Source organism: Microchirus variegatus (assembly GCF_963457635.1).
Source record: "Microchirus variegatus genome assembly, chromosome: 1".
In the NCBI taxonomy this organism is placed as follows: Eukaryota; Metazoa; Chordata; class Actinopteri; order Pleuronectiformes; family Soleidae; genus Microchirus; species Microchirus variegatus.
The window spans coordinates 9334735-9355639 of NC_139802.1; the positions used below are offsets into that span (position 1 = coordinate 9334735).

Here is a 20905-nt window from a genome sequence, read left to right on the forward strand (position 1 = left end):
AACACAATTTAATACAACATTACACTACAGCATAGCCTAAAACGGTGATAAAGCGAAAAACACTTGATATGGGAACTTTTGTACTTTGACTGTGCAAAACCTCTACGTCTATAGACTTCTCTGCTCATAATATTTTAGCCTCTGGCATTTACAAAATAATTGCCAATTCCTTAGAGCTTCCTTCCAGATATCCCAATTGACTGTACAGGGCATAAATCCCCCCATGCCAAAAAGTAAGGGTGAAATGTAAGCTAAGGTAGTAAGGGAGAGCTGTGCGACGGGAGAGCAGCTGTCATCATATTTTCCCCATGACTACTAATCACCAACAATTGCTTGACACACACAGCAATACTTAAACAGCGTCCTTTGCAAAGCAACACATTTGTGCCAGCATGATGTGAAATAAACAACCCATCAAGTCATCAATCTAAATCTATGGATCGCTGACCCATGACTTTTCATGCTCAACCCCTGAGTGAGTCAGAAAGTGGCATCAACTGAATCCAAACAGTGTCACTTGCCACAGCTGTGCACGGTGGCCTGAGTCTGGTCAGCCTCACGGGGTAAAATGTTGATTCGCTTGCATGTGGATGGACGTACAAAGGTTTGTAAAGAAGGGGAGTAATTACCTATATTTACAGAGAAAACCTGAAGGTTGACAGGCCTGTCTGTAACACCCCGCTGGCCAACAGCTGTGAAGTGCATTTGAAGCATAGCAGGCCAGGATATGATGACATTTATTTACAAAACAACTGAGGCGCTAACAACGTCAAATGCTAATTGCAATGCAAGGACAGAACACCAGCCTGACACTGTACTGTTTACTCTTGGGTGCAGTGTTTGCTTTGGCTGAGAAATAGAATTATAATTTAGCAATCTAAAAGTTTGGCTATTTAACAAACCCCTATCCAATGAAAGCCCTATCATTATTTTTTTAATTTTATTTTTTATTATTGACAGCATTAAACGGCAAATTGACCCCCAACCTTAAGGACACGCACGTCACTAAATCCACACCTTGAGTAAACTAAGATGTCAATGCCGTGTGATGACACTGAAATGGAGAAAGGAGCTCTGTGCTGTGCTGCTGGTGAGACTGACGTGTGCTCTTTAAGTGTTAGCCAAGTACAACAGTGAGAGGCGCTTGTCCTGCTCTATACTAATTGAGTCAGAATGCAGTGCTGCTGGTCAGAGCAGCCTTCTTCCAGCAGTACATTGACTCGGGGAATATTAACAGAGCATACAAGCATACACACCCAAGCTGAGGAGTAGATATACTCCACTGATGCTGTTAAAAGGTTCCGTTTGAAGTCTCTTAAAAACTACATGATTGGGCTTAAAGTCTGAGACAATCGGTAACACTGACGATCAGATACGATTACTTCTGCTCTCTGTTTTGATTTCTACGACAGTGCAATGGTTTTCCCTGATGCAGTTTTGAATAAACAGAGACAGAGCGCTCTGATCTTAGCAGACGTGGAAAGGAAATCACAATGTCGTAAAGTCATTTCTGTGTAACTGAATCTGTGTTTTCTTCTTTTTTTTTTAGCTTCATTTGAACTGACAAATTAAACAAAGGCAAAAGTAAGACATTTCAAAGCAATGCTGACTGCTCTGTGACAAAATGTTGTAATTTTGTGTGCACAGCCAAACGTTCGTGTCATGAGCTTCTTGGATTGAAAGCGTGCCCTTTTTGTGATAAATTGCACGGCTGTAATGGAAATTAAAGTGTATATATACATTAAAACAGTGGTTCCCAAACTATGCTTTGGCAGCTGTGAATCATGCATACTTTCCATCATACATTAGGACTGTCACTTTTTCCAAAAACAAAGTTTGTACGAATTTGTAATGATTTAATATCTTGCTAGTTAATAGAAACGCATGTCTGTCAACTTGATTGGGATAGTGTGGCGCTCTCTTTTATTTACATTATTGTCTGCGGATGTTTGTACACGATTATTTATGACTACAGCTCACCTCAAGATGCAATTGGAGGAGAGAGCAGAGTCTCCCTCCTGTACAGTAGGACTCACATGCCGTCCTCGCTGCAGCTGACACTGCCATTTAGCAGGAAACCATACATGCGTCCTGCATATATCTTTTAATTCCATGTTCGAAATAAATTAGAATTTCCAACAAAAAGTGACAGCCCTATCATGCACCTTGCCATCCCCAATGCACCCCCACCCCCCCCCATGCACCCCCAGTTGGGGAACTGCTGCAGTGAAGAGTTGCCAGTACCTGCACCACAGGGTGTCCTCCAGAGAGCGCTTTCACGGCCCCTCGGCTGCCTTCGGTCTCATAGTGGGCCCGGTGGTGGGACTTGGGCTGCACCTCGATCTGTAGGTTGTATGGGCCGGAGCAAGATGGAAGCTGCCAGTCCAGTGATGGCAGAGATGGGCTGAATCAGCATAAGATATTATTAGGTTAATGGAACAATGCACAAAGTGTCCGTTTTTGCTACACAAATTTATATGATGGTGAATTAACTTATAACCGGTCCATGACATACACTCTGTTCTCGTGTGCTTTACATTTTCAGTCTGCTTGGAACAAAACAAATGGAGAATGTTTTTTTTTCTATATCTGTTATATTCAATTTTTACGACTGAAATCACATTTGATTTGCCAAATTGGGGTCTGTGAGGTTGCAGCTTTTCCATGCTTCAGTCACTACCAAGAATGAAAAGGTTCAGAACTTTCTTTAAATTTGTTTCAAATTAGGACACTTAAGTGTAACCCATCTGGCTTGGTCCTTCTCCATTTAATCATGGTCTATAATCAAATCATTTGAAGTCACTCACTGATGTGTGTAATTCCTTGGGCCTGGGTAATAATTAGTTGCTCCTCATATGAACAATAAATGAGAGACAAATGTGCCCTGGTTCGAGAGCAGTGTGTTTTTTATTATGGTGTGACAGGTGGAAACAGGCACAGGGAGTTAGCAAACAGACAGAAGAAGAGACATTTCTCGGGAACAAAAACTAATCTCACACCAAAGGCAGTCGGTCCGTCTCTTGATGCAATTATTACCTAATCCAGATTGATAACCATAAAAATTATAAAACTCAACGGCAGCAGTGCAGCAGACAATGAACTTTTGATATCTCTTTCTCAGAACTGCAGCTGGCATCATTGTTTTCGCGACGGAGAGTCACAGCTTCCCATGTGAACACCGTGGTGATATCTAAACCAAAACAAACATGTGCAAGACAATATTTCTCTGCACCGGATGCCTGGTAAACGCAAACCCCTGACCTGAAGGGTGGCTCAACTGAAACCAATCTCTGGCATCTTAGTGGAATTTGCGGGCTGTTTGTTGACCCAAAACGAACTGATTTCCCCCTGCAGGGCTTTATCTGCCCACTCAGTGCATGACATCACGTTAGCTCCACACAAGGAGATGGGCCACTGGTTCGGCAGGCCAGAGGAGCAAGCCTCCTGATTAACCCACAGACTGCTTCCCCTTCAGCCAGGCCTGTCACCATTACTTCCTGTGGCTCACTATCTTAATCAAACACTGGATTTCTGACAGGAAAGAGTGTTGTTGGCTTGAGAAAAAAAAATGGCAGTGAGGGACACAATTGAAAATAAAAAAGGTTACCTCATTCAAAATTAAAAAATCGAAGACATAGTTGAGCGTGTACACATTATGTACATGTGTGGTTGTGTGTGCGTGTTGTGTTTGTGTTGGTTGCTGTAGCAACAATGGCGCACATACACACACACACACACACACACACACACACATCCTGGGCAACTCCTCCCTGTGAAATATGATTTGTGAAATAGTTTTGATCTTCAAAGTCAAACCTTTTGGACATGAAGTGCATGTAACCTTTCTCGATATTTGCCTTTTGATATGACCTTTCGAGTTGAAAACCTAAAAAAATAAGCAGCTCTAAATGAAGACACGAAAAGACAACTGAGCACAGTAGTGGATCTGTTGAATGAATAATTTTTTCCTTTGTCTGGAAATAAGACATTCCCATAGGCAGAATGGTAGGAACCATAAACGTGTACATAAGTAAATTGCTTCATTATCTTTTCACAGGAAACTTGTTAAGAGAAGAGTTGCTTTTTTTTATCTTTGTAGTCACAAGTGTGTCATCTTGTGGATTCATAACATTAGCTTTAATACAGGACCACTGATTGCATTTGACATAGCAGAGGCCAATGACGGCTCCACTTACCTGAGGTAAGTCTTGGGTTTAGACCAGGTGTACGGATGCTGTGGCACATCCAGGAACCCTCCACAGTAGTTCTCCTTCTTGAGGGCCATTCGAGAGGGGTAGTCCTCGTGGCAGATCTCCCCGTCAGGACCCAACTCCTCCCCACTGGGCTCCACTTTCAGGCTCATCGAGGGAGAGTGGTCGAGCATTGTCTTCCGTGTCTTGATTGGGATGCCCTCCCCCATATCTATCACCCCGTCTGTGGTTAGAGCATTAATTGCAGCCACGATGGCAGAGTTGGTGTACTGGTTGGTGTTGGCGAGCCAGTTCTCATCAGGGATGCTGACCCTGGGGGAGCCATGTGGAGAAAGGTTGGGTGACTGGTTGGGTGAGCAGGATGTCTGACGGTAGGGGGCGCCGTTGAGGCTGTACTTTCTCTTCCCCATTCCTCCCCCTCCACCGTTTACACCACCACCACCACTGTAGGAAGGAGAGTTGGGCCTGGAGCCGCGAGGTTGAGCAGGCCAGCCTTCCTCTGCCATGGCGCCTATCTGAGGAGAGGTGGAGGGCGAGTTGTGAGGGGAGCCTGCAGGGCCGCTAGCATGTGGGCAGGACAGAAGAGTTGATGAGCCTCTGGGAGAAACACAGGGTGACTGCCAGGGCGAGTTCTGTGGGGAGTTTTCATAGTTGTAGAAACCAGACTCATAGGAGGATGCCTCAGAGTTACAGCTGCGTGAGGAGATGCTACTTGCAGGGCTGAGGCAGCTGGGATCACGGTAGCCATCTGCATTGGGCAGTGTCAACGTGACGATGGAGTTCACGCCTCTTTTGATGATGTGGTCTTCGCTGCTGCTCTCTTCCACTTCATCTTCAGGGTACTGGCTGTAGGCAGTAATCTCGATACGGGGGCTTTCCAACGCTGGAGCCCCGTTGGGTCTCAGGCCATGGGGCAGATAATAGCCTGATGCTACGTGGTTATCATTTTGGAAGCTGTAGCCTGTTTGGTGGCAAGAAGAAACTGAGATGATTGGACTGGACTGTAAGGTGTGGTACTGAGTGGCCAAACATGGGTTTCCCATGCCCAGTGGAAGGGACAGGCTGACATTTGGTGTGTAGCAGTATGCATCTGAAAAAAAAAGAATATATATTTGAACTCTTAGGTTTAACCATTATGGGTGTAATTACCTCTGATTACATTTCAGAACAATACCCCTACACAACTCCTACCAACATGTCTCGCGGTGACTGACTGCCTCCCTTCCTCACAAACATCTGGAGAAGCTTAGCAATCATCTCAGAGCAGTAACTGAACGTGGTTGCTGTGTAGTTGCGAGTTGCGCAGTCAATCTGTTTGATCGGTTCATCTGCGTCTGTATTTTGCACACCCTGCTGTCACATGTACTCTACAGGAATTCCTCCAGCAGCGCTGACGGATGCTTTGTTTGATTGATTGCATCACTCACTGAGTGAATCAGGCCCTCCCCTATGGAAAACTGACAGCACTCTTGCACCGCTCTGAGCTTGTGATTAAGACTGAGAGAGTTTGCTGCAATGATACACACACACGCGCGCACACACACACACAAAAGGCATGCACTAGCACGCACAAAAGGAAATCATAGAGCAATGACATACAAGCTCAGTCAATGGGCGCACATGTAGCCTGGCAGGTACTCGTCACCTCGGTTAGCTTTTTAGCAGCTGGCTTCTGTGTCAACAGTTGTAAAAGTTGTGTCTGCCTTTTATTGATAGTGTCAGTGAGGGTAAAAGTGGTCACAGGATGAAAACAATTCAGTCCGAAACCCAGTGGAGGGCATTCCCCTCGATGCAGCAGGCTATATTTGTAAACCACAATGCTGCACATCACATGAAATTATGAATCTGTCACATGCCACAAAATATGTGGGTAGGCAGTCTGAAAATAGTTTATGAGAGTCTATTTTCAGAGACGATTGTGTGATGTGAAAACAAATAAGCTACACACTTCAGTCAGGTTTTGGATCCTTTATACTGCATATGAGCAGCACTTTATACAAAGGTGCACTATTAAAAAATCCTATCTGAGATCCAGTGCTCTTTAAAAATGATTGGTTGTATTTGCAAAAGAGATTTATAAACGTTTATTAAGATATTTGTAATTTTTGTCTAGGGTTAGGAGACTAACCCCTAACCCATACAACTACAGTATCCGCCTCTCTTGGCTGATCATGCTGTAAAGTTATCTCTGCCCCAGTGATTAAAAAACTAAGTTTAAAAACACAGACACAAGCATGTCTTTAGCCGAGTCTCCTCTAAGTCCTCCTCCACTCGTTTACCTTCCTTTATAGTGTAGAGCTGACCAGATGATCTGATAATCTCCTGCACAATCCACGTATCATGCACACACCCCTTTATTTCAGGCCTGACTGACTTTCCGTAGAATTGCAGCTGTTTTTTTTTTTTTTTCTTCTTAACTTGTGTGATGTTTTTTGAACACCCACTCATGCATTGCACTGGCTTTTGCAGGTCACAAATGCACACACGAGTCTGCAGAACGTAATTATACAAGATCCATGTTTGAGGGGGGGGGTGAAACGAATGAAAGAAAAATAAGAAAGACGCACAATTGTTTGAGCTCTGTGCAAAATGCAGCGTAAGCAGGGAGTTACTTTGAAATCGCAGATTACAGCGTGGTCTTACCATCCACCGCCATTTCTCTCAATTATGCTATCATGATCAAAACACTTTCTCCCCACAACTAAAACCAGGACAACTAACGAATGGATGGGTTTATCCACTGGGATTGTGGTTACACTGGGCTCAGACTGACGGGACCTCAGGGGAAGATGGGGGTTGCCCACAGAAGTCGTCTGCAGCCTGTGGAACTAAGAACCCCAGGGCCACGTACTGCACATGGCTGGCTACCAGTAGTATGTGTCTGTGTGTGCCGGTGTGCTAGTGTGTCTATGTGTCTGGGTTTATGTGTGATAATAAAGCAGCCTCCGGCATACTGCTGAGGCTGTGTGTGGTTCAGCATGTCTCCTTGTCAGGCGAGTTACCCCGTGCATCACTGAGCGCACAGATCACACAGCTTTTGCTCTCTCCCTCTCGCCCCCTAACACACACACACACATATACATAAACACACACATACACACGTCTGTTACCAATTATAAAGCTCAGGACTGAGAGACTGAAATGAATAATAACACAGCCTGCACTCAGCCATCCAAAAACCTCAAAGACCAAATGAAATTCTCAAAATCTGCAGAACTAGACTCCAGTACTAGAATTAGTAATTTTTGCACACACACAAATTAGTGATGGGGAATTTGACCTCTGCGTTTAACCTATCCTTATTACACACCAGCAGTGAACACACACACACACACACACACACACACACACACACACACACACGCACACACACACACACACACACACACACACAAGCGGAACACAGGAGCAGTGGGCAACACTTATCTGCTCCCGGGGAGCAACGTGGGATTGGATGCCTTGCTCAGGGGCACCACAGCTCTTGGCCCTTTCCCGGGATTTGAAACGGCAACCTTCCGTGTTACAAATTCCTTTTTCCTCTTGGCCATGGGACAAGATTAGAAGACTTGAGACTAGACAGATCAGCAGCTTGTGACTGAATCCATTTTTTGATGGCATGAATCTTTCAATAAAATAGCTGAAATACAGAGACACATGCTCTCTTAATGCCTGAATTATTCTGCATACTGAAGTGACTCAAACTTCACAATGCATTGTAATGCTTGACATAGATAGATAGATAGATAGATAGATAGATAGATAGATTTCACACATATGCAACATTTACAATGACAAAACATTTGCATCTCGTCACATGTTTGAAAAGGAGTAGGCAAAAGTATTAACTTTTATTTATGTACCTTCCTCATTCCTATTACACACAACTAAATGTATAGCCAACTTTATCCCACCACCAAGCAATTCCCAGTGCATCCATCGGGCGATTAGACACTTCATATTATTATTATAACAATTTAAAATATTGTATTGTGTCAACAACATCCATTGTACAGGAGGAGAAGCACCTGCCAGCACAGCTGGAGACACCTATCAGTGCTGATGCTGCTCAGTTTACAGGAGTAACAGATAATTGTGGTCTCCATGCTCAAGTGATAAAGTGTTCAGAATTTATATAGAAGCATTTTCACTTAATAAAGTGTGACATTGAATTCGTTTTTAAGGGTTTAAACCCTAAATTATTAAATTAATAAATATTGTTATTATGTTTATTTATTTATTTACAGTAAAGTTAGGGTCACATTAAAGTACTTACTTAGTACAATCAAGAGTTTCTAAAGTCTTTTACATCATTTAATGACAACTCTTATTTGACCTACAGTGTGTTTAGATGATTGCAGCCAAAAGTTCACCCCGCACAGCACAGACATTACATTACACAGACATAGAGTTTGAGGAGACCGTACCTTCTTCTGCAGACTTCATGTTGACGGTGACAGAGGTGAGAAGCTGCAGTCCCCGCTCTTTACCGGCTGTGGCTGCAAAGCTCAACTTGGACTCGCCGCTCGGGCAAAACGTATCCTGCATTCAACAAGCGCTGCGCAACTTTCTTCGCTGGAAAAAAAAAGGCTGTGAATAAAGCGACACCGTCGAGTTGGTTCACTTCATACACAGTTAAATAAAAGGCATAGTCTGCAAAGGATTTCGCAAAAAAAAAAGCGTAGAGTACACGCTGGAAACCAAACAAAAAGAAAAGAAGAAGCGATGGAACCGTGCGCTCCAAGGATTAATGGATGTGGAGAGACACCAGGTACTGGCTGAGCTGCTGTGGTGACCGTGAGGTGAGGTGAGTGCAGCTGTTGTAGCTGTGTTCTGTGCACAGTGAAGGCTCACGAGAGTCTCCCCAGGTCGATGACGCAGAGCGGTTTGTCAGAGGGGCCGGCTCCGCTGCTTTTAAAGCTGGAAAACACCCTCCGCTCTCCCGTCTGTGCGCCGCCCATCCGTGGATGACGCGGCCGGCTGCTGCTGCAACCCCCGAGACCGCCTGATGATGTCTTTCACCCTTGGATACCGTCGGAGGTGTTGGTAGGTGTGAGAGACACAGGCGGGGCACGCGCATGCACCTCTGTGTACGCGCGCGCTCGGACTGAGTGAGAGAAAACTTTTTTTTTCTTTTCTTTTTTTTTAAATAATTTTCTTCACATCGCATTTATTAGAAACCATATGCTCTATTCTGTACTATACTATACTATACTATAATACTTTACTATACTATACTAATGCATCAGTGAAAACTATACACTAATACATTAAGTACATAAAACAATGCATACATCTAAACTATTGTACACAGAACAATGATAATAAACTACAAAATAAAATGATGGCACTCGGACCAAAGGCTGCATGGATTAAAAAAACAAAAAACAGGATGCTGTACCATTCTTCAATAGATGGCATGGCCGGTTTGAGCCAATTCCTTTTTGTTTTCATGGCTGCCACACTTATAGTTTTTCATTAAAAACAACATTCTCTTCTTCGTTGTTTCTATTTTTTACCATGATTAAGCTCAGTTACTGTTGTATGTTTACCCACTTTTAAATTTTTGATATCTCAGTGATGAGTTGTGTATAATATATCCAGAATAGATGACAGTGAATGGTTGTTTGTCTCTACATGTGGCCCTGCGATGGACTGGCGACCTGTCCAGGGTGTACCCCGCCTATCGCCCTATGTCAGCTGAGATGGGCAGAGCACCCCTTGCGACCCTCCAGTGGAGGATAAAGCGGTAGATAATGGATGAATGGATGGATGATTGTGAATATCATTTTTCTCCAGTGTTTTCCTGTAGCTGTTCCTCACATTTGATTTCCTTGCAGAGGAAAGGGGAGTAGGAGGAGGGGTGTCCCATACACAAACAACAAAATGTGGTATTTCAGCAGCATCTGCTGATGTAACTAGAGCGGCGTTCCTCCTTTTTAACATTGGTGATTGTGTTATTATACAATCATTCACATTACTCAAACATTCAACCATCTCCCCGTGATTAAAATTAGAACTCAAATTTCAGCCTTAAATGTGTTTTCCTCGTGTTCGAGGGAAATATGGTTTCACGGCTTTGCCCAAAATAACCGTCCTGAAACCACGGACAGCACAAACACGCCGTGTTCCTCATCTCCACTTTCCACTACTCCGTATCAAGTCGGTCCCCCAGTGAATCTGTGGACACGAGGCCAAGTGCTTTGCCTATGTTAAAGGAAAATACTGAGGTTCACTGAACAGCTCATTTCCCTAATTGCACTCGTATAACCCTTCATCACAGTGTAAATACTCGGGAGGTCATCCGGTAATGTGTTACAGAGAGGTGAAAACACATTGAGGTGTTGCTATGAGGATATGGTCAGATATGGCTGATGTATAAGAGAAACTGAACACACACTGGCACTGTAGATACATTTAAATGAACTCTGTATTTCCCAGTTATCCTCTGTTGCCAACTACACTGATTATCTAATGGGAACAAAAAGCAACTGGCACAATAACGGCTACTGTAAATTTACGCTGACAAATGAAGTTTTAATATGCAGTGATACATCCCATTATGGCACTTGTTAAGGCTTTTTAAATTAACAGCGTAATGTGCGCCAGATTTCGCTCACTGAATGCATATCTTTTGGCATTCCTAAAGCGCTGGAAGGCTCCATGTGGAGCAGGAATGTCACTGAGTAACTGGTAGCTGCCATGAGTGCAATTAACAATGGCTTAGATAAGCTACGATATAATTCCTTTTGAATGAGGGCCAGATTTCAAGAAAAACTGAAATGACTCCCGCGAGTCTGAAACGTAGCTGGCAAGCTCGAGGATGATCGCACATAATCAGAAGCAGACAGCCTTTTGAAGGGCAGGCAGGGAGACAGGCAGGCAGGCTGTGGGGCAAAGGCGTAAGCAGACTGCACGGGGGGAAAGTAATAGTACGCTGTGTTTTCTTTGCCTACAGTAGCTCTCCGGCGTCAGCTGTGGTTTGGCCAATGTGCACATGTGAGGTCAAAGATGAAAAAGCAGCATCACGTACTTTGGGAGATGAATTATGATACAAAGTGGTGGTAGGAAAAAAGTAGCTACACAACTGATCGGCACTGTCGGGGGGGGGCTGCGCTGGTTGTTTAAAACTCTGTGGTGGGGCACGGTTCACGGATCTTGATGGATTCTGTGCTACTGAGTAAAGTACCATTAGCTGCGCTGTCTGTCAACAAAAGTCAAAGCACTTCAGACCATCTCTGTGGTGACAAACATTACAGACACCAGGTCATTAAACGCTCTATACCTCATTTAGAAATGTGGCTAATGTGAAAACATCATGGTGCTGTGCTATATAATAACTATAACATGCAGTAGACAGTATATAACTGATCTTTTTCTAAGTCTGGCACTCGTGTGTTTCTTAGCAGGGTGCTTCAGGCTTTGGTTCCAATCCCATCTATAAGTTTAAGTGAGCAAGAGGCAAGAATTTTCTGTAAAAGACCCTCCATACTGAGACTTGCCAGAATAAGCCCTGTTGTGTTGGACTCTTCTGCACTTGCAGGAAGAACCAAATCATAACTTAAAGGTGCATTACATAATAAATCTAAAGCAACTGGCCATAAAATCCTCCTAATATGTCACAGAGACTCAGGAATAAGGTTCATATAACAAACTGAACTCACCAACAACAACAGTACAGCCAAAATATTTGCATTAAAACAAATATTTTGCAGACTGCAAATCATGTTTATGTTTTGAAATCATGTTTTAGCATGTGGCGCCACCTAGAGTCTCAGCTGCCGAGCAACCATGGGTTGCCAGTTATGTCAGAAAACGAAACCTAAAAGACCTCGGTATTTGAGTGTAGTAACCGTTTTTGGCCACATTCTTACATATGGCACCTTAATCCCAGGTTCAAATCCAAACGGTGTCATAAACAGCAGTGAATGAGGAACATGGACTTGGAATTGGGAACCTTGTTTTCCGTTTCTCTTGTAGTCTCCGCAGATCAACTGAAATATTGACTTTCATTAGCCTTTTGAGTTGCTTTACATATGTTGTGCCACCTGCTAGTGACCAATACTCACCGTTCAGTAACCCCCCCCCCCCGTGATTTGTCGTCATTCCATTTTCAGTGTTTAGTCACTGTGTTTGTGTTGAAGATATCTTACACGTCCGTCTGACTCGGGACATGGTTCAGTATTGTGATAAATGTCGAAAAACATCTAAACTCTTAGCAGGTTGCATGGCCGTATCAAGAAGTTGGCTTCACTTTAAATCTTCTGTGGAAATGTAAGATTATAATTTACATCTTGTCTACATCTGGCGCCGTGACAGCTCACATACTGAGCCGCCACAACATGTCTGCGGAGAGCATTAGAGCCGTTCTATGTCTTGCGCTCAGATTTATGAGCGGCCCCGCTCCTCGCTCGCGTGTTGCGCAGAAAATTATTGTTGCTCACGTGTCGTAAACAAGAAACATGTTGCTTTTACATTTGCACAGAATCAGATGCTGGGGTTTGTTTTCCCTCATTTATTCATTCTATCAAAAAGGCCGTGTGTGATTCACGCACATTCTTATGCGCTAAAATCAAGGGGTTCAACCCAGACCTCACTTGTTTTCTACTTTTGGTAGATTGCTCCACTCTGGTGCATCAGTGTCAAGGGACTGAAAATCTTTTCTGTATGAAGCAAGCATTACTGATGATATGATAAATGGCAAGGGCGGTTTTTCTCCAGTGTCAGGGCTATATTTAATGCCAGCTTCTTTAATGTTTACTACCAGTGGTTTGGCCCGAGAGCCAGGCTACATGTTGGCATGGTTAAACACCCGTTTCTCTAAACTCTCCATAAAGGATTTACTCATAAAAACTGACCAAAACTTGACAGGTATATAATCACATCTAAAGCTTTCCAAGTCATGGGCTTAGTCTTGTCATATTTGTTTGTCCAGACAACAGGAATGGTACCCGTAGGAAAAAATGGGTTTGAGGCAGATATTAATATGCATACGGACACTAACAAGACATAATAGAAGCGCAGCAAACTGTGGGTGAATCTCTGCCATTCAAATAAATTCAAGGCTACAAAACTCCTCAAACCTGCAGTTAATCCTTTCCCTTTACAACATATAATTCATGTTTGACATATCCGGGAAAATAAGTATACCGGCATATACTCCGTTGACTGCACTATTATTACCTATTTGCTAAGTTTTTTTTCTATGTGCTGTAACTTGAAGGAGGCATATTTTAATAGCTGTAAACAGTCATTTGTGTGCACTCTGTTGATACAAGTTTATTACTCAGCCATGTTCAGCCCCGCAGCATCGGTGGTAGCGACTGTGCAGCCACAGACGTGGTTTACTAGTCATCTCCTTTGATTGTCGTCTAATGCGAGCGATGATGATGCCGTTAAATGAAGAAGTCTGCGGGATAATGAGGGCAATCTGTGAATGGCTGTGGTCATTTTCATCCTTCCATCTGGCCGTGACTCTTGTCGTACACTCTGCCCCACTTCTCCTTTTCTACTATGTTTGTGTTTAGGTGCACAGAGGTGCATGCTTCAGCACTCGACAATGAAGAACTGCGAGGAGCTATCTTAGGCATGTCTGGACACTGCTGTATGTTTAGCTACTGGCTTTTTTCAGAGATTCCTCTTCAGAACAGGAAGTAACGTAAATGTCTGGCTTGTAAAAAACCAAAGGAGCAGGGCTGTCATTGTCACACGGATATTGACTAAGCTCTGTGTGCTGGTAGAAAATAGGGAAGGATCTGTGTGAGGCAGCAGCTTTATCAGTGTTGTTTACATTATCTGAATATAGATTTTTTTTGTTGGCCCAAAAGGCTCTGGTCCAGTTGTTCCAGGTTTAGTGAGTTGAATAGGTCACTTAAAGCTAATGCTTATCTCTTGATTTTATGACCGTGTTGTTACGCAGTCTTGGCCTGGTCACTCTTGAAAAAAAGATATTTTTGTTCTTTCACATAATATTCTGCAGTCTTGCAACGTTCTTATTTAATACTCTTAAAGCTAACATAGAGTGGTCCTGTTGCACGATAGAAATCTGTCTTTTCTGACGCTGGGCTGAGCCGTGATATTTCAGACATAAATCTCACCCCCAGAAGACGGAGTGTGTTGTGATTGGCCAGCCAGCGAGAGCTTTCCCAACTCTCTTGTGATTGGCCAATACCCGGAAGTGACATATTCAGCACACCCGCTCTCAGAAGCGCAGCTCCCCCCTCTGGAACGGTGGATGCACTGCTACTCATTATCAAAACATAGTTTTAACAGTGTTTAAAAATAGCTTCGTCACGACTCCCCGCCGCAGTCCCTTTTATGACTTTGACCCGGAGTCAGACCCAGAGTCAGAAGACACTGTCGGCTGTGAAACACCTCCACAACAGACGTTATTCTTCTTCTGCTGTTCAATGTACGCAACTGGATGTACCCGGACTAGTGCCCGGAGCAGGACGATCTGCTGTTCAGGAGAACTGCTGTTTACGTAACTGGACCGGGTTTTTTCAGAGATCTCGCTGAGCCCGAAATTACAATAAAACACAGCGTTCTCAGCAATGGCTGAACTGTTTGTTTCGAAACTTCATGGCTTTTCGTAAACAAGGTAATGACGCAGATACACACTAAAAAACAGCGTTAATTGGAACTTCCGGTCTAGGTCTGCTTTAAAAAGAAAGACAATAGAACAGTTGTACACATCTGAAGTGAGCCAAGAGTGACAGTACACAAAGTTTTAATGCTGTCCATTGCTTTTTTTTTTTTAAAGATCTACTTTAGCTAGAGCTCCACAAGTTTGAACTTTTTTCATACTGCACCCTCTCACTGTTTCTGTTGTTTCTTTTGCGTCTGCTTTTGCTGACCGCGCGAGTTGCGATAAGAGCTCCACCATGGGTACTGTATCTTACCCACATGTGTAGCTAATTCAAAACCTGTGGCCAATAACAGTTTGTATAGGTCAAAGACGTATGACCTATGAGACAATTTTCCTACATCACTTCTGGCACAGATAATTACTCAGGCAAGACATCTGAGGAGAGCCATATTGTCAGTTTCAAACAAAACAGGATGATATAAGCTCTGTTTCCCCTCCTCCGTCTATCCAAATGTATATCTATTCAGGTTTGTTGCTATCCCTGCGCTGGTTATCGGATTATGAGGGTGGATGTTTTCATTTTTCTAGCCTATGACTGTCACATCCAGGTCCATTACAGTGATTTAAATCCAAGTATTTATGCCAAGGCCATTTTTACTGCAGGGCTCTCCAGCTTGGCTGCTGTACATTAAAACACATTTATATAGTCCAGCACAGCCAGGGTCCTGATTATGTGAAAAGGGTCACTCGCAAATCTGAGATCAGTCTCCTTGTGTCTTGAATCATTTTGTCAACTATAGCGAGCGAGTGATTTGTCACAGACACTCATTGTTTCCATATAGACTGGGCATGAAGTTTAGCATTATATAATGTACTTTATTTTAAGAAATACACATTACACTCGGCTTATTCCAAATGCTGACTCCCTGTTAGAAAAATGAACTGACCGGATAAAACAAACTTGAGGCTGTATGGTGTTACAGGTGCTGCCAACTCTACTTATTCCCGATTCATGAAAACATCACTCGTCTGAATACATAAATCAGTCACAGTTACATCTACGGAACAGATCAACATGTGGGGGAGATGCACATGTTCATGTTCCTATAGCTGTGTGTTAATTATTGAGAATTGAGCCAAGGGGAAAACTGTATCTCCATGTCCAACACCGCAACCTTGTGGTAGCAAGTCTTCAGGAAGTCATTGTTCTGGGCCAAGAAACAGTCTGGCACATGAAAGCAATAATTCCTTTTTACAAAAAAAAAGAAAAAAAAAAAAGCTTATTGTATGGATATTTTGTTCGACAGAGCAGGGCAGCCTAATTCAGCAGAGGTCCCCCGTATCCTTTCCATCACCCCCGGAAGTCAAATTTCCCGTCCTCAATTCCGTTATTGGCATGAAATGTTCACACTCCCAAGACAAAAGAAAGAAAAGAAAAACTTGTTGAACTCCCCGACCTTTCACTGGCATCATATCAAGCCAGCCTTTCAATTTTCTAATGAATCGTTATCTCCTGAGCCTTTGCTCATAAAACTCAATATTAGCTGTGTGCATTTCTGCTCCCAATAGGAGGAGACCTATTGATTCTGTTGACCTTTTTACTCGTGTCCAATCCAAACTTTGACCAACCTAATGTTACAACTCTGTCATCTGTGCTTTCATGTTGACTATAAAAGCAAAAGCTTTGCCGCGTGTTACTTTTTCAGCCCCGTTGAGCTCTGTCTTGTTTTGCTGGTTTGATTGAAGTGATTTTGTTGGAGGTTCCACTGTAAACCGCTCGGCGGTTTTTTTTTCATGCATTTTCCTCTGGATTGTCTCGTGAAATGAAAACTCCGGCAGAATTAGACTCATACGATTCCATAGTTCAATTACAACACGAGAAATAAATCATTCAAGGAGTCTGAGAGTGTCGGTTCAAGTTAGTCTCCTCCGATGCTACACAAGTGGACCTTTGTACAGAGCCAGAGGAAGCTTAAATCAGGTCATTTGCACTGCTGTTACTGTGAATCTAAGATCTGCCCTTGGTGTTGGTATTGACATGTCATAAAAAAGATTTTAAATAGCTTGGACCTGGCTTACACAGTCACAGCAAGTTACATCCTACATGTAGTATTCTGTCTGGTGACAGTCGTTCTGACTGGGGAGTCTAGAAAACAATGATCCCAGCAGAACATTTACATGGAGGAGGTTGACTGAAGCACCAAACCCCATCTTCTTCCTCTCTTTTTCTCCCCTTTTCCTGTCTCCAGTCACTGCCTTCCTTTTTCACAGCCCCGCTGATGGGATCCCCTCTTCTGTTTCCTGCTGTTTGTGTGCGTTGCTTGGAAACCATGGCAGATGTCCAGTTAGATGGGATTTTTTTTTTTTGCCTTTTTACTGGTATGACTTGGGGGTTGGAAGGTTGTGAGGTCAGCATATGGGTCGGATGCTTTACAGTTTTTATGTTGGCGTTGTGATGTACAGGTGAAAGGTGACCCGTTACACTTAATTTTTTTTTTTTCAGCCTCTTTAACCTCACAAATAATAAAATGGTTTAGATTTTGTTATGGAAACTATGAAATTAATTCACATGTAATGAATGAATTTGCAAAAAACCCAGCTTTAATGTGTCTCTATATCAATACTGTATGTTAGCAATGGAAAAAATCAAAAATAAAACCTGTGAAGATATATAGTGATATATATGAAGATATAAGTTCATAGTGGCAAACCTACTGAGAAATAACCGTCTGACTTTGCAGTTCCCTGTTCTACAAAGCTTGTTTTTCTTCTCTCTTGTTGCTTTCATCAATGTGGTTCACAGCCACAGAAGACACCTTTAATTAGTAAAATCCCCAGCTCTCATCCAGTAAGCATTCTTTGAGCAAAGTGAATTGACTATCTATACTCAACAAAAATATAAACACACAAACTTAAAATGGTGAACAAAAATAGAATGTCATGACATTTGCTCAGATTCTTGATGCAATCATTCATGGAATGATTTTTATTTTTTTTGCTCAAACCCAGTAGTCCAGTGTCACTTGGCCACTCCTACTGACTACAATCTCAGATTGAGTATTTCAACTCACGAGAGTCATGGAGCATGGCAGAGTGGTGGTCATTATGTGTGACCAGTACACAGACACTCCTTATGGTCTGGTCAATAAAGGGGCACACCAAAATGTGGACTTTTGTCACTTGTCAATATGCCACAGATGTCACAAATCATGAGGGAGCGTGCCATTGGCATGCTGAATGCTGGGTTGAGCGTTTACAGCTGTGGCAACACAACTGAATGTGCATCATTCAACGATCATTCCAGGCCACGATCAACAACCTGGTGATGTCCATGCGTCGCCGGTGTACCGCTCTGCCTGAGGCTAATGGTGGACACGCACGTTATTGAAGTTTGTGAACTTAGATCATTGAGCCCCATTGTGTTCTTCCTGCCATTACTCCAGGACTTTTGTTTTGAAATTGATCCTAATGTTTTTGTTGAGTGTAGTTACTTCATTAGAGAATGTAGTAGATAAAAAGCCAGATATTACATGAGCTGCATGGTGGAGATAAAAGACTGAGCTAAAGTCACAGAAAACTGGACTCACATTTTTTAATCATAGTTGAAATCATATCAAAAGGAAAGTATTCATTCCTAAGCTATAGTGTGCTACTTTTGACTCTGAGACCCACAGTATTTTACTTTATAGGAGGTGAGCAGATACTTTGAAGCTACTAGACGCTGTTGTTTTGGTCAACCACACATTTGGGAACCACTGCACTACATTTCCTATAGATGAGTTCCAGCATCACTATACCACAGTGATACCTCAGTTGTTTAATTTCTATTAAAAACAATGTACGTTATCCTTTAGTGTATTTCCTCTCGTCTCTCTGAAACAAATAAATAAGATATATGTTGCAGTGGTTCCATCCAAGATGATTGACTGGATCGCGTAAAAGCATATTGTGGTTTCCTCCTTGATATTTTCCCCAATACTCTGCTCGATGTCTTTTTTTTTTTTTCTGCTGTAATCTCCGCTGTCTGATTCGGTTTTGATCCTCTCTGTCCTGCTCGTGGTCCTTCAACTCGCACGTGAACTCCTGCCTTCTGTCAAACTGGTGACATTTTACTGGCGATGGGACCAACGGTCCAATGGAAATGCTTTTTAACAGATGGATTGAAGCATATGACACAATGTTTAGCAAGGCTCTGTTCCAGATGTGATTGCGTTCTTTTTTTTTTATTATTTGCAGTAAAACAATGTCAGTGGGTTTGTGAATGAAGTTGTTTTTTCTTCTGGAAAATATTATTAAAGACATTTTAGAAGGTCAGTTTTTCATTTCTCAATAATACATAAATGCAGGTTGTAGCTCCTGGAATCACACTTTAATGTTTTGTTTTATGTCCCCTTGCTACCATAATCGCCACAACCATTATCTAATGTACTACTTGGGTTAAGCTGCACATCGTAAGACAAAGACAAAGATTGTCTAGCACATGCAAGCTCCTGTGACTCAAGCTGTGTTATTAGTCAACCATCTACTTTGATTCACCCGCATCTGGCTCAGATGCGACTGCGGCGAGAATGCATCACACGAGGAATAAGCTGCCGAGTGTGTTCAAGTGTGTGATGACTCTGCCGAGGCGTCACGTGTGTGCGCCGATGGCACTGATGGATGTCAGGTTTACATCAGGCTCTTTTCTGCTTTTAAAGGCCCAGAGTTTCACGGGAGCCACACACAGACTTGAAAGCATGTGTGAAATATGCACACAGGCGCACACGCCAAATTAGAGTGTGTGGGTGTATGTGTGTGTGTCTGTGTGTGTGTCCACATGAAAATCTCATCAGGTCAGAATGACTCACTGGTGGCTGAATTCCACAAACTAACATATTCATACACACATAAGCTCGAGAGGGGAAAACACTTTTCCTTCTCCCTCAGTCCATTTTGCACCTTTTAAACACAGTTGAGTTGAAACCAGACATAATAAAGTGTTGCTCCAAAGGGAGAGAACGCATTGCCCTGCTGTGGATTCATCTGAAGTCTTTCCCTTCCAACCCCCTGCCTTTAAGTGTCTCCCCAGTCTCTGGGAACTTGATCTGCTGTGTGTTTTTCACTTGAATCCTACAGTGGTGTTCCCGACCTCAGAAAGTGATCCCAATCAGTAGGAATACCCTGATGCTGCAGTTTGGACCCTCATTGCTGAAACCAAATAGTATAATCGTGCAGTGAGGGATCCCTCTCCAGGAAACATACTCGGGGGGAAAACTGGCTCTTGCTGATAACTTGCATGACTTATTATAAAAAGTTTTTGTTGTTGATTCTCTGGTGTGGCTGCCAGCGCTGCCCACACTACAAATCAGCATTTTCAGTTAAAACATGGTCATATTTTCTCGCAGAGTGACTCAAAATGTGGTGATTCATGAGGTAAAATTGTTCTCTGGCAAGTAAACCCTGACCAGAGGTGGACTGTCCCGACAGTGAACAGGACTCTATTCTTCTTCATCTCTTTTAGCCTGAACTGGACTGACTTTCAAGAGGCGGGGAGTGATTGAGGCCATGGCTATAGGTGAATTCATTTGTGGGTACATAAGGTCACCAATTACACTGTGGTAATACTTGTTTAACTTTAGCAAAGCATTAGACGGGATACACAGGATACACTATATTCCGCATAGTGCAGTCAGAGAAAGCGTGTTTGTTTTCTGTATGTGTAGAACGAGATGATGAATCTCCATCTTGCATATGGTGCGGATTGGGTACGGTTTCATATTTACTGGTGCATTATGGGGATGAGTTTTGGTATTATGATACATCCAACCCACCCCCCCACCCCCACTTAAACGCATGAGACTGCGCATAACTTCATGGTTTGTTAGCTTGTCAGCCCTGGCAGCAGGAGGCAGTGTTACTCAGCAGCTCCCATGTGTCACAGTTTTGCACTATCTACGCAACTGCTATGGCTTCTGGGAAACTGTCTGGGCCCATGATCATCCTCCGGTAAAAAGGATTTTCGGGAGCCGCTGCGGTGCCAAAGAAAAGTAGGCGCGCGAATGCCGAGAAATGCACATCTGCGGGCGAAAGTGTGTGAATGTAGGAAGCCATAGTTTGTATGCAACACACA

General features: G+C 43.0%; 1 protein-coding gene across 1 annotated transcript in view; it reads right to left on the reverse strand.

Annotated features, from left to right (window-relative positions):
* LOC310932215 (nuclear factor of activated T-cells, cytoplasmic 1-like) overlaps window positions 1-8756 on the reverse strand; it is a gene marked incomplete at its 5' end in the record, with an annotated part of 58685 nt that extends 49929 nt beyond the window's left edge. Inside the window, 3 exons of the mRNA XM_083895507.1 lie at window positions 2245-2404; window positions 4197-5301; window positions 8636-8756. Of these exons, the coding sequence (XP_083751633.1) occupies window positions 2245-2404; window positions 4197-5301; window positions 8636-8756 (1386 nt within the window). The remainder of the gene's footprint in view (window positions 1-2244; window positions 2405-4196; window positions 5302-8635) is intronic.
* Window positions 8757-20905: the final 12149 nt, after the last annotated feature.